Raw genomic sequence first — 11,929 nt, 5'->3', positions numbered from 1 at the left:
TAAACTGAGAAAAAATTACAATAACAACCATAAAATTAAGGGAAAAGAAATGTATTTTACTGCCAAACAAAACTTTCTTCGAAAAAAAAGCAAAACAAGTGAATATAGAGAAAGCCGCAGTCATAGTGTGTAGCCATAATATAACGCCTCCTTATTTGTGTAATGTGGCCTCTAGTTATTAATCTGGACCTGGACGCCTTACTAAAAAAAAATCCAGGGATTTATTCTGGCAGCCATATATCTGGAGCTGGGAAGGAATTCCCCCCCTCATATGGGGCAATTAGCATGTGCCACATGGGGGGGGGGATTTACCTTCCTCTGGATCAACACTTTGGGATTTTATGTTTCACTTGAGGTTTCAATGTTTTTATTGAGGTGACTGTATACACCGTATACCTTGTGGTGGCTGAAGGATGTCCACATATTTATTTTCATTCTGGCATCCTGCACCCATCACTAGGGAAGATCGCCCGTAGGTGTTTTGGGAGGTGCAGGTATGGAGAAAGCTTTAAAGACGTGAATATATAGTGCAGGAAACTTCAGTAATTTTTAAAAAAGTAAAAAATAGATATATATACACATGACTTTAACTGAATAGTTATTTCTGAATATATAAGTGGAATAATTTTTTTGGGGGGGGTCATTATCTTATGTTTTTATTTTAAAGAATATTTTAGAAAATACAGACTAGGATTATGATTTATATAAAAATGATATACATGGGTGAGGTCAAATGTCCCAAAAGGTTTTAATGTATAGCCTCCCTATAACAAAGTGCAAACTGGAAGAAAAAAAAAATAATGCACTGAGCTTTAAAGAAAAAAAAATACACTGGGTACAATAAAAATACACTTTGTAGTAAAATGCTCAATGTGTGACCTGCATCTACAGGTTGACTAATAAAACAATAGGGTAAGCCACCGCTTCTAATAAAATTAACATATGGCCAATGTTATAGAATGAGACAACCATGTAACTGATGTGGACACCTTACTGTTTTTTTTTTTATAAATCGGATAAAAAAAAAAAGACAAAAAAAAAGAACTTTTTCTACAGTCTTTATGTATTTGAGTACATAGCAGGTTGCAGAATGAGTTACCAGTGAATCTGTCAGTGAGCGCATCTGTAACCCATTTCTCTTCCTTCTGAAAGTTGGCGGCTCCAGTGGGGAAATAAGTTAATTATCTTCTTAGAACTGCACTGGACGGCCTCATAATGCTATTTGCTCTATATTAACCCTATATCTGCTGTTAAATAGCATTTTTCAAGTTGACAGGTTACCTTTAAGGGCTTGTATTAATTTTTTTTTCATTGGGGGGCTTAAAATAATTTTTGCAATAGGGCTTCTAAAAAAAAAATATTGTCTTCTACAGCCTCTATGTATCACTGTACTTAGAGTAAAGGATGAGTTACTAGTGAATCAGTGAGATTTTCTGATGACAAGTTCTGTAATGTTTTTCCTGATTTATGTATAGGGGAGAGAACCCTCCGGCCATTGTTGGTAGGCACCGATCGATCAGTCCCACGAACCAGCGCCTCTGTGATTCCTACTAGCCGCCAATAAGAAGCCATACACAACCAATTACAAATTCCTGCCCCCTTTAGGTGAAAAGCAACATTGCAGCAGTGAGCACTTGTGCTAATACCAGGAGTCCAAACGGCACAGAAACAATAAAGCCGACAGGAAGGCACAGGACAAGTAGATGCAAGAAGTCAAAAGAGCATTTTGACTGCAATCGCGTGTGTGATCTACAGGGTGGGCCATTTATAAGGATACACCAAAATTAAATGGGAATGGTTGGTGATATCAACTTCCTGTTTGTGGCACATGGGAGGGGGAAAACTTTTCCAGATGGGTGGTGACCATGGCAGCCATTTTGAAGTCGGCCATTTTGGATCCAACTTTATTTTTTTCAATGGGAAGAGGGTCATGTGACGCATCAAACTTAAGATGGTACGTTCCATGAGTTTTTCCAGCAAGATGGTCACCACCACATTATGGGTGTCAGGTCCGAGCATTCCTACATGAACAGTTTCCTGGAAAGTGGATTGGTCGTCGTGGGCCAGTGGAATGGCCACCAAGGTCTCCCGATCTGACCCCCTTAGACTTTTATCTTTGGGGTCATCTGAAGCCAATTGTCTATGCTGTGAAGATACGAGATGTGCAGCATCTGAAACAATGGATACTGGAAGCCTGTGCTGGCATTTCTTCTGCGGTGTTGCTATCACTGTGTCAAGAGTGGGAGAAGAGGGTTGCATTGACAATCCAACACAATGGGCAGCACTTTGAACACATTTTATAAGTGGTCATAAACTAGTAAAAAACTCATGAAAGAATAAAGTTACGATAAAACCAAGCACACCGTTGTTTTTCTTATGAAATTCTCAATAAGTCTGATGTGTCACATGACCCTCTTCCCGTTGAAAAAAATAAAGTTGGATCCAAAATGGCCGACTTCAAAATGACCGCCATGGTCACCACCCATCTGGAAAAGTTTCCCCCCTCCCATATACTAATGTGCCACAAACAGGAAGTTGATATCACCAACCATTCCCATTTAATTTAGGTATATACATATAAATGGCCCACCCTGTATATATATTTTAACTCTTTTTAAGTCAGAGGAAGATTAGCCTAGAAAATGTAATGCTCATCTGACCCTAAACAAGAAAAGGCCCAGAAACCTGCTGTGTGTTTCCAGCCCTACAGGTATGATTCGCACGAGAAACTGCACACAGATCTGACGTGTAACATTGCAAAAAATGTCATTATGGGGCATTTGTGGCTTTTGTCCTTTGCTGCGTTTCGGCCGTGGCAGTCGTCGTACACATGGGATGGTCAGGATCGGTGCTACGCGGTTCTCATCCTTCCTGCGAGGACCGGGAAGTCTTCTGGTAGGAGAGCGTGTTCACGGCAGGTGGGACAAGTGCTCTGTGTGTGGAGCCAGGTCTTGATACACTACAGAAACACGATGATAATGTGATGAGAGGCCGGACCAGCTCTAAATAAGAACGCGGCATTAATGGCTACAACGCAAGAATAACAGCAGAGAGAAGAGAGGACGAGTAAGGCTCACAGGAGGAATTACAATATATCAAAAAGATCTCCCGGCCATATTGCCTGCAGACCCGTCCCATCCGGTACTCACATGCTTGTGGAAGTAGTGACCGCAGTCCAGCTTGTGCACCGGGAATTGTTTTAACTCATCATGGCAGATTATACAGGGGTCTTCACCAAAGGACTGTAAGAGATAACCGTATACATTAGATCAATCTGCATTCAGGGGGTTCCTGTGTGATTAGGTCAATAGTGTATAATCGGGGGAGAAGCGATCCACTCTCCCCATACTTCTCGTCTGCTCATGCCCTTCTCACTGGTGGTAGCATCTGCACACACCATACCCAGTCCCAGGGGAGAGACGCCATATTGTATCACCCCCTGATGAAGGATAATTCCGAAACGCGCGTCGGGGTGTGCACCACACTCTTGTTCTCTGGACCACCAGGTATTACTCCTAAACATCTCCTTTGCACCTCTCCGCCTAACATGCGCTCTATGATTTATATAGATAGTCCTATGAAACTAACATCTGATGGGTATTTGCAGGATTCCCATCCATTCATAGTGTTTTGTGCATCAAGGGTTATATTGGCTATTAGATTTACACAAGTCCATGGACAAGTGAGTTATTACATACTTCAGTCCTATTGAAAAGTGACTAAATATACTTTTTTTTGGGACCATCGTGACTTTGCTTTTTTATCATTAGTCATGCTCCTGTGGGTTTATTTAATATTTCACTTATTTCATGATCTTTTATCAATATCTTCCAGTATCTATAATGTTCTTGTTCCACAGTCAACTAAGCACCCCTTATTCATCCATCACTCTCCCTTGCTCTTATCAATAGTCTGTATACATTTATATACCTTATATTATGTACCTTTTCATCCATTTATCCCCTTTTTTAGCACATGTCTTTTCTCTGTGGCACAAAGTGGTTTTGTTTCTCTACTTTAGGTATTAATATAATATAATATACAGTGGGGAAAATAAGTATTTGATCCCTTGCTGTTTTTGGAAGTTTGCCCACTGACAAAGACAAGAACAGTCTATAATTTTAAGGGTAGGTTAATTTTAACATTGAGAGATAGAATATCCAAAAAAAACAAACAAGAAAATCACATTGTATAAATTAGCTAATTTTTTTTTGCATTTTGCAGTGAGAAATAAGTATTTGATCCCTCTGGCAAACAACACAATACTTGGTGGCAAAACCCTTGTTGGCAGCACAGCAGTCAGACGTTGCTTGTAGTTGATGATGAGGGTTGCGCACATGTCAGGAGGAGTTTTGGTCCACTCCTCTTTGCAGATCATCTCTAAATCATTCAGATTTTGAGGCTGTCGCTTGGCAACTCGGAGCTTTAACTCCCTCCATAAGTTTTCTATGGGATTAAGGTCTGGAGACTGGCTAGGCCACTCCATGACCTTACTGTTCTTCTTTTTGAGCCTCACCTTTGTTGCCTTTTCTGTATGTGTCATTATCTTGCTGACAGCCACGACCCATCTTCAATGCTTATACTGAGGGAAGGAGGTTGTTGGCAAAAATCTCACGATACATGACCCCATCCATCTTCCCCCTCAGTACGGTGCAGTCGTCATGTCCCCATTGCAGAAAAGCACTCTCACAGTATAATGTTTCACGGTTGGGATGATGTTCTTAGGGTTGTACTCCTCTATCTTCCTCCAAACACGGCGAGTTGAGTTAATGCCGAAGAGCTCAATTTTTGTCTCATCTGATCACAGCACCTTCTCCCAATAACTCACAGAATCATCCAGGTGTTCATCGGCAAACTTCAGACAGGCCTGCACATGTGCCTTCTTGAGCAGGGGGACCCTGTGGGCACTGAAGGGTTTTAAACCTTTACGGCATAATGTGTTACTAATGGTTTTCTTGGTGACTGTGGTCCCAGCTGACTTGAGATCATTAACAAGTTCACCCCCCGTAGTTTTAGGCTGATCTCTCACCTTCCTCATCAAGAATACCCCACGAGGTGAGATTTTGCATGGTGCCCCAGATCGATGTCGATTGACAGTCATTTTGTATTTCTTCCATTTTCTTACTATTGCACCAACAGTTGTCTCCTCCTCACCCAGCGTCTTACTTATAGTCTTGTAGCCCATTCCAGCTTTGTGCAGGTCTATGATCTTGTCCCTGACATCCTTAGAAGCTCTTTGGTCTTGCCCATGTTGTAGAGGTTAGAGTCTGACTGATTGAGTCTGTGGACACGAGTCTTTTATACAGCTGACTATGTAAGACAGCTGTCTTTAATACAGGTAACGAGTTGATTAGGAGATCCTAACTGGTCTGTAGGAGCCAGAACTCATAATGGTTTGTAGGGGATCAAATACTTATTTCTCACTGCAAAATGCAAAAAAAATTATCAAATTTATACAATGTGATTTTCTTGGGATATTTTATCTCTCAATGTTAAAATTAACCTACCGTTAAAATTCTAGACTGTTCATGTCTTTTTATATATAAAAATAATATATACACTGTGTTCCAAATTATTATGCACAGCAGAGTTTTTAACCTTTTCATTTTAATAAAGAACAAAAAAATGGTCATTTTTGAAATTATAAGCATTAGCAGGTTATTACAAACTGAAATCAAACAGTTTTCACCTCAAAACTTTATTCTAGGTGATGTTACATTTGCACATAGGACCCCATGTTCGAAAGGAGCTTCTGAACTCTCTCGTCCATTGAATTTGTCAGGTTTTGGATGGTTTCTGCTTTAATTGTTTTGCATGAGGACAGAATACCCTCCCAGAGCTGTTGCTTAGATGTGAACTGCCTCCCGCCATCATAGACACTCCTTTTGATGATGCTCCAGAGGTTCTCAATGGGGTTGAGGTCAGGGGAGCATGGGTGCCACACCATAAGTTTGTCCCCTTTTATGCCCATAGCAGCCAGAGATGCAGATGTGTTATGTGCAGCATGAGACGGGGCATTATCATGCATGAAATGATCTCGATGGTCCAGAAGGATGAAGTGGAGGATGGCTGGTTGATGGACACCCCATGCAAACACGGCTACGGCGCTAACAAGGAGGAGGTGGAGTAATGTTTTGGGCTGGAATCATGGGGAGAGAGATTGTCGTCCCTTTTAGGATCCCTGGAGGGGTAAAGATGAACTCCATAATGTATGTTGAGTTTCTCAAACAGCACTTCCTTCCATGGTTCAAGAAGAAGAACCGTGCATTCCGCAGAAAGATCATTTCATGCATGATAATGCCCCGTCTCATGCTGCACATAACACATCTGCATCTCTGGCTGCTGTGGGCATAAAAGGGGACAAACTTAAGGCTACCCTGACCTCAACCCCATTGAGAACCTCTGGAGCATCATCAAAAGGAGTGTCTATGATGGCGGGAGGCAGCTCACATCTAAGCAACAGCTCTGGGAGGGTATTCTGTCCTCATGCAAAACAATTGAAGCAGAAACCATCCAAAACCTGACAAATTCAATGGACGAGAGAGTTCAGAAGCTCCTTTCGAACAAGGGGTCCTATGTGCAAATGTAACATCACCTAGAATAAAGTTTTGAGTTGAAAACTCTTTGATTTCAGTTTGTAATAACCTGCTAATGCTTATAATTTCAAAAATGACCATTTTTTTTGTTCTTTATTAAAATGAAAAGGTTGAAAACTCTGCTGTGCATAATAATTTGGAACATGCATTTTGAGTGCAGTTTGAGTTTTGTATTTTTTTTTAAATATACTGTTATCATAGGCAGTTTGTACAAAAACCTTTCAATTGTACTCTAATAGTTATTTGACTGGAAAATTACAATGACTGCAATTCATATAGGTAATTTGGGAAAATCTGAGAAAATATTATCTGCATAACAATTTGGAACACAGTGTATATATATATATATATATATATATATATATATATATATATATATATATATATATATATATATATATATTTCTTTATGTAGTGTGGGCACCCGTTTTCTCCAGTGCCACCATTTAACCAATTGTGTGTAAAATAAAGGTTTTTTTACTTTCATGACCTTCTTCTGTTCTGATTTTTCTATGGCCATATGTTCGGTGTTTTCACTTTTTGGTTTTCTATACTTCCGTATGGTCTGCCGTTCACACATGTCGATATTACCCTTCTGTCGTACATTTTTCACATATTGTGTGTATGGTTTGATGTAGATTTTCTGCTCAGTTCAGAATCAGCTTTTGTAGCCATATTGTATAGGTCTGATCATAACCCACCTCTAAATCATCAGAATTTTGCCATTTGTTTCTGGCTCCTCCGGTGACCACCCTCCACGGCTGCTTTGGCTGGGGTGGAGAAGGCTGGGCAATGCCGGATGAAGAATTAGACACGTTCAGTCCTGCTGTCATCTGTAAAAAAAATTAATTATAGATCCGTTACCGTAAAAAGAAAAAATATAAAAAGGCTTGACTAATGGCTCAGACAGACGTCCCCTTACCTGTGCGGCGGGAGGCGGCGGGCTCTTGGTCTGGCAGTCCAGTATGTGTTCTGTCACCCGAGAAATAATTTCTTCATGCGACAAGCCGGAGAGAGTCCCGTTATTTCTAACGCGGAAATGCTTGATGAAGTTGGCGAGTTCGGCACTGCACAAAGACAAGAGTCACGTTGATTAGTTAAGTTTCAGCTAAGATGACGATGCGGGAGCTGGAATTAAAGCCCAGTATGGTCATAGTAGGAAAGCACAATGAATCCCAATAAAATGTCATGAGTGAAGTTTTGTACAATGCACCTGTATCTGTACTCTCCCACCCAGCTAAATCGTAGGGACCCGATAATAAAGCAAAGGAATCGCAGAGAGACATAACTTCATTTGTTCTCCTGCTAACTTCTTTATAGTGGTGGTATCAAATACCGCTGTAAAAAATATGGTTAACCCCTTAACCCCCGAGGGTGGTTTGCACATTAATGACCAGGCCAATTTTTACAATTCTGACCACTGTCACTTTATGAGGTAATTACTCTGGAACGCTTCAACGGATCCCCCTGATTCTGAGACTGTTTTTTCGTGACATATTGTACTTCATGATTGTGGTAAAATTTCTTCGATATGACTTGCGTTTATTTGTGAAAAAAAACGGAAATTTGGCGAAAATTTTGAAAATTTAGCAATTTTCAAAATTTGAATTTTTATGCCCTTAACCCCTTAAGCCCCGGAGCATTTTTCGTTTTTGCTCCCCTTGTTCCCAGAGCCATAGCGTTTTTATTTTTTGGTCAATATGGCCATGTGAGGGCTTATTTTTTGCGGGACGAGTTGTACTTTTCAACGCCATTACTAGTTTTATCATATCCTGTACGGGAAAACTGGAAAAAAATTCCAAGTGCGGTAAAATTGCAAAAAAAGTGCAATACCACAGTTGTTTTTTATTTATTTTTTTTACCATGTTCATTGAATGCTAAAACTGACCTGCCCTTCTTATTCTACAGGTCATTACGAGTTCATAGACACCAAACATGTATAGGTTCTTTTATATTTAAGTGGTGAAAAAAAATTCCAAAATTTGGTAAAAAAAAAAAAAAAAAAAATAGCGCCATTTTTTAAGACCCGTAGCGTCTCCATTTTTCGTGATCTGGGGCTGGTTGATGGCTTATTTTTTGCGTGCCAGGCTGACGTTTTTATTGATAACATTTGGGGTAAATCCGATGTTTTGATCGCCCGTTATTGCATTTTATTGCAATTTTGCGGCGACCAAAAAACGTAATTCTGGCGTTTAGAATTTTTTTCTCGCTACGCCGTTTACCGATCGGAATAATTCTTTTTTTATATTGATAGATCGGGCGATTCTGAACGCGGCGATACCAAATATGTGTATGTGGTTTTTTTTTTTATATATTTTATTTTGAATGGGGCGAAAGGGGGGTGATTTAAACTTTTATATTTTTTTTTATATTTTTAAAAACTTTTTTTTTTTACTTTTTGCATGCTTCTATAGTCTCCATAGGAGACTAGAAGCAGCAACTATCTGATCGCCTCTGCTACATACAGGGGACGAGCAGGTCCCCTGCATGCAGCAGAAATGGTCCTGTGCTATGAGCGCCGACCACTAGGTGGCGCTCATAGCGACAAGATCATGACAACCACAGGCGTCTGCTGCAGACCCTGGGTTGTCATGCACGCCCATCGGCGACCCGCGATCACGTGACGGGGTCGCCGGTGGGCGGGGCTTATGACGCGCTACCCGGAAGCGCGCGTTAAATGCTGCTGTCGGAGATTGACAGCAGCATTTAACTGGTTAACAGCCGCGGGTGGATCGCGATTCCACCCGCGGCTGTTGCGGGCACATGTCAGCTGTAAGAATCAGCTGACATGTGCTCCGTTCAGTGAGAGCTCAGCGCAGCAGCCCTCACTGAACCCGGGGCACGCAAATATGCGTACTAATACGACCCCGGTAAGTAAGGGGTTAAATCAGAGAGATATGTCACACAAAAGAGTTAATAAATAACATTTCCCACATGTCTACTTTACATCAGCACAATTTTGGAACCAAAATTTTTTTTTGTTAGGAAGCTATAAGGGTTAAAAGTTGACCAGCGATTTCTCATTTTTCCAACAAAATTTACAAAACCATTTTTTTTTTAGGGACCACATCACATTTGAAGTGAGTTTGAGGGGTCTTTATGACAGAAAATACCCAAAAGTGACACAATTCTAAAAACTGCACCCCTCAAGATGCTCAAAAACACATTCAAGAAGCTTATTAACCCTTCAGGTGCTTCACAGGAATTTTTCTAATGTGGAAGAAAAAAATTAACATTTAACTTTTTCACAAAAATGTTACTTTAGACCCAATTTTTTTTTTTTTTCACAGGGGTAACAAGAAAAAATGGACCCCAAAATTTGTTGTGCAATTTCCCCTGGGCACGCAGATACCCCATATGTGGGGAAAAAACACTGTTTGGGCGCACGGCAGGGCTCGGAAGGGAAGGAGCGCCATTTGACTTTTTGATTGTAAAATTTGCTTGAATAATTAGCGGATGCCATGTTGCGTTTGGGCACACAGGGGCTCTCCAAACATTGGAGCTCCCCCACAAGTGACCCCATTTTGGAAACTAGACCCCCCAAGGCACCTATCTAGATGCATAGTGAGCACTTGGAACCCCCAGGTGCTTCACAAATTGATTCGTAAAAATGAAAAATTGAAAAAAAACAACACTTTTTCATTTTTATGAATCAATTTGTGAAGCACCTGGGGGTTCCAAGTGCTCACTATGCATCTAGATAGGTGCCTTGGGGGGTCTAGTTTCCAAAATGGGGTCACTTGTGGGGGAGCTCCAATGTTTGGGCACACAGGGGCAGCTCCAAACTGCAACATGGTGTCCGCTAACAATTAGAGCCGACAATTTGTTAGCGGACACCATGTTGCATTTGGAGAGTCCCTGTGTGCCCAAACATTGGAGCTCCCCCACAAGTGACCCCATTTTGGAAACTAGACCCCCCAAGGCACCTATCTAGATGCATAGTGAGCAGTTGGAACCCCCAGGTGCTTCACAAATTGATTTGTAAAAATGAAAAAATGGAAAAAAAATACTTTTTTCCATTCAATTTGTTAGCGGACACCATGTCGCGTTTGGAGAGCCCGTGATGTGCCTAAACAGTGGAGCTCCCCCACAAGTGACGCCATTTTGGAAACTATACCCCTAAAGGATTTTATTAAGGTGTATAGTGAACATTTTGAACCCAGAGGTACGACACAGAATTTGATAAAATTAGGTCATCATATTGAATAAGTTGTCATTAGTCTTGAGCGCAAGTGCTCGCTACTTGAGTTTGCATCGGGTACTCAGGTATGCACCATGTACTGCGTGTGCTCGAGTGACATGCTCGAGTCCCCGCCCGGATGTTTCACGGTTATTAGACACCCAAAAAAACACATGCGGGGATCGCTCGTGCATGGCAGGCAATCCCCGCAAAGTTTTTTGGGCCGTGAAGCATATGGGGCGGAGACTCGAGCATGTCACTCAAATACCCACGATACTCAATGCATACCAGAACACCCGATGCAAACTCAAGTAGCGAGCACTTGCGCTCAACACTAGTCGCCATATCGTCATCTTTTTTTCTTACTTTTGAAAAAAATCCCAACCCCATCACAACCCTAACCCCAACCCCAGCCCTAACCCTAACACAACCCTAACCGTAGCACAACCCTAACCGTAGCACAACCCTAACCGTAGCACAACCCTAACCGTAGCACAACCCTAACCGTAGCACAACCCTAACCCTAGCACAACCCTAACCCTAGCACAACCCTAACCCTAGCACAACCCTAACCCTAGCACAACCCTAACCCTAGCACAACCCTAACCCTAGCACAACCCTAACCCTAGCACAACCCTAACCTGAGAGTTTATTTTTTACGCCGTTCCTCATGCGGTATAAGTGATTAGACGACCTTATTCTTCGGGTCGGTGCGATTACAGTGATACCAGAATCATATGGGGTTTTTATGACTGACAGCTGTCACACACTAAAAGTCGCATTTTTTGTAAAATCTAGTTTTTGCATCGCCATATTTTGAGAGCTATAATTTTTCCAGATTTTGGCAGACAGTCATGTGACGGCTCGTTTTTTGCGGGATGACTTGACGTTGTTATTGGTGCCATTTTCAGGCACGTGACATTTTCTGATCGCTTTCTATTCCGATTTTTGGGAGGCAGAATAAACAAAAACCAACAATTCAGGAATTGTTTTTTTTTAACTTTTTTTCTTTTATTCTGTTCCGCGTGAGGTAAAATTGATAAGGCAGCTTTATTCTTCGGGTCAGTACGTTTACAGCGGTACCACATTTATATCGTATTTCTATGTTTTGCACTTTTACATAATAAAAGCAATTTTATAGAAAAAATTATTT

At 41.2% G+C, this 11,929-nt stretch overlaps 1 protein-coding gene across 7 annotated transcripts in view; it reads right to left on the bottom strand.

Annotated features, from left to right (window-relative positions):
* Positions 1 to 1,899: 1,899 nt before the first annotated feature.
* TTC3 (tetratricopeptide repeat domain 3) overlaps positions 1,900 to 11,929 on the bottom strand; it is a 167,987-nt gene continuing 157,957 nt past the window's right edge. For 5 of the 7 annotated variants that reach the window (XM_073668395.1, XM_073668396.1, XM_073668400.1 and 2 more), the window contains 4 exons: positions 7,519 to 7,663; positions 7,298 to 7,429; positions 3,150 to 3,242; positions 1,901 to 2,959 (listed from right to left, as the gene is read on the bottom strand). In XM_073668395.1, the coding sequence (XP_073524496.1) occupies positions 2,852 to 2,959; positions 3,150 to 3,242; positions 7,298 to 7,429; positions 7,519 to 7,663 (478 nt within the window). In that variant the 3' untranslated portion in view covers positions 1,901 to 2,851. Of the gene's footprint in view, positions 2,960 to 3,149; positions 3,243 to 7,297; positions 7,430 to 7,518; positions 7,664 to 11,929 lie in introns of all 7 variants that reach the window. The other 2 variants (XM_073668397.1, XM_073668401.1) reach the window with 2 other exon arrangements.

Source organism: Phyllobates terribilis, unplaced genomic scaffold (genome assembly GCF_046119375.1).
Source record: "Phyllobates terribilis strain yellow unplaced genomic scaffold, ASM4611937v1 Scaffold_2__4_contigs__length_985480577, whole genome shotgun sequence".
NCBI lineage: Eukaryota > Metazoa > Chordata > Amphibia > Anura > Dendrobatidae > Phyllobates > Phyllobates terribilis.
Note: the sequence above shows the minus strand (reverse complement) of the source record. Positions and strands in the feature narration are given on the sequence as shown.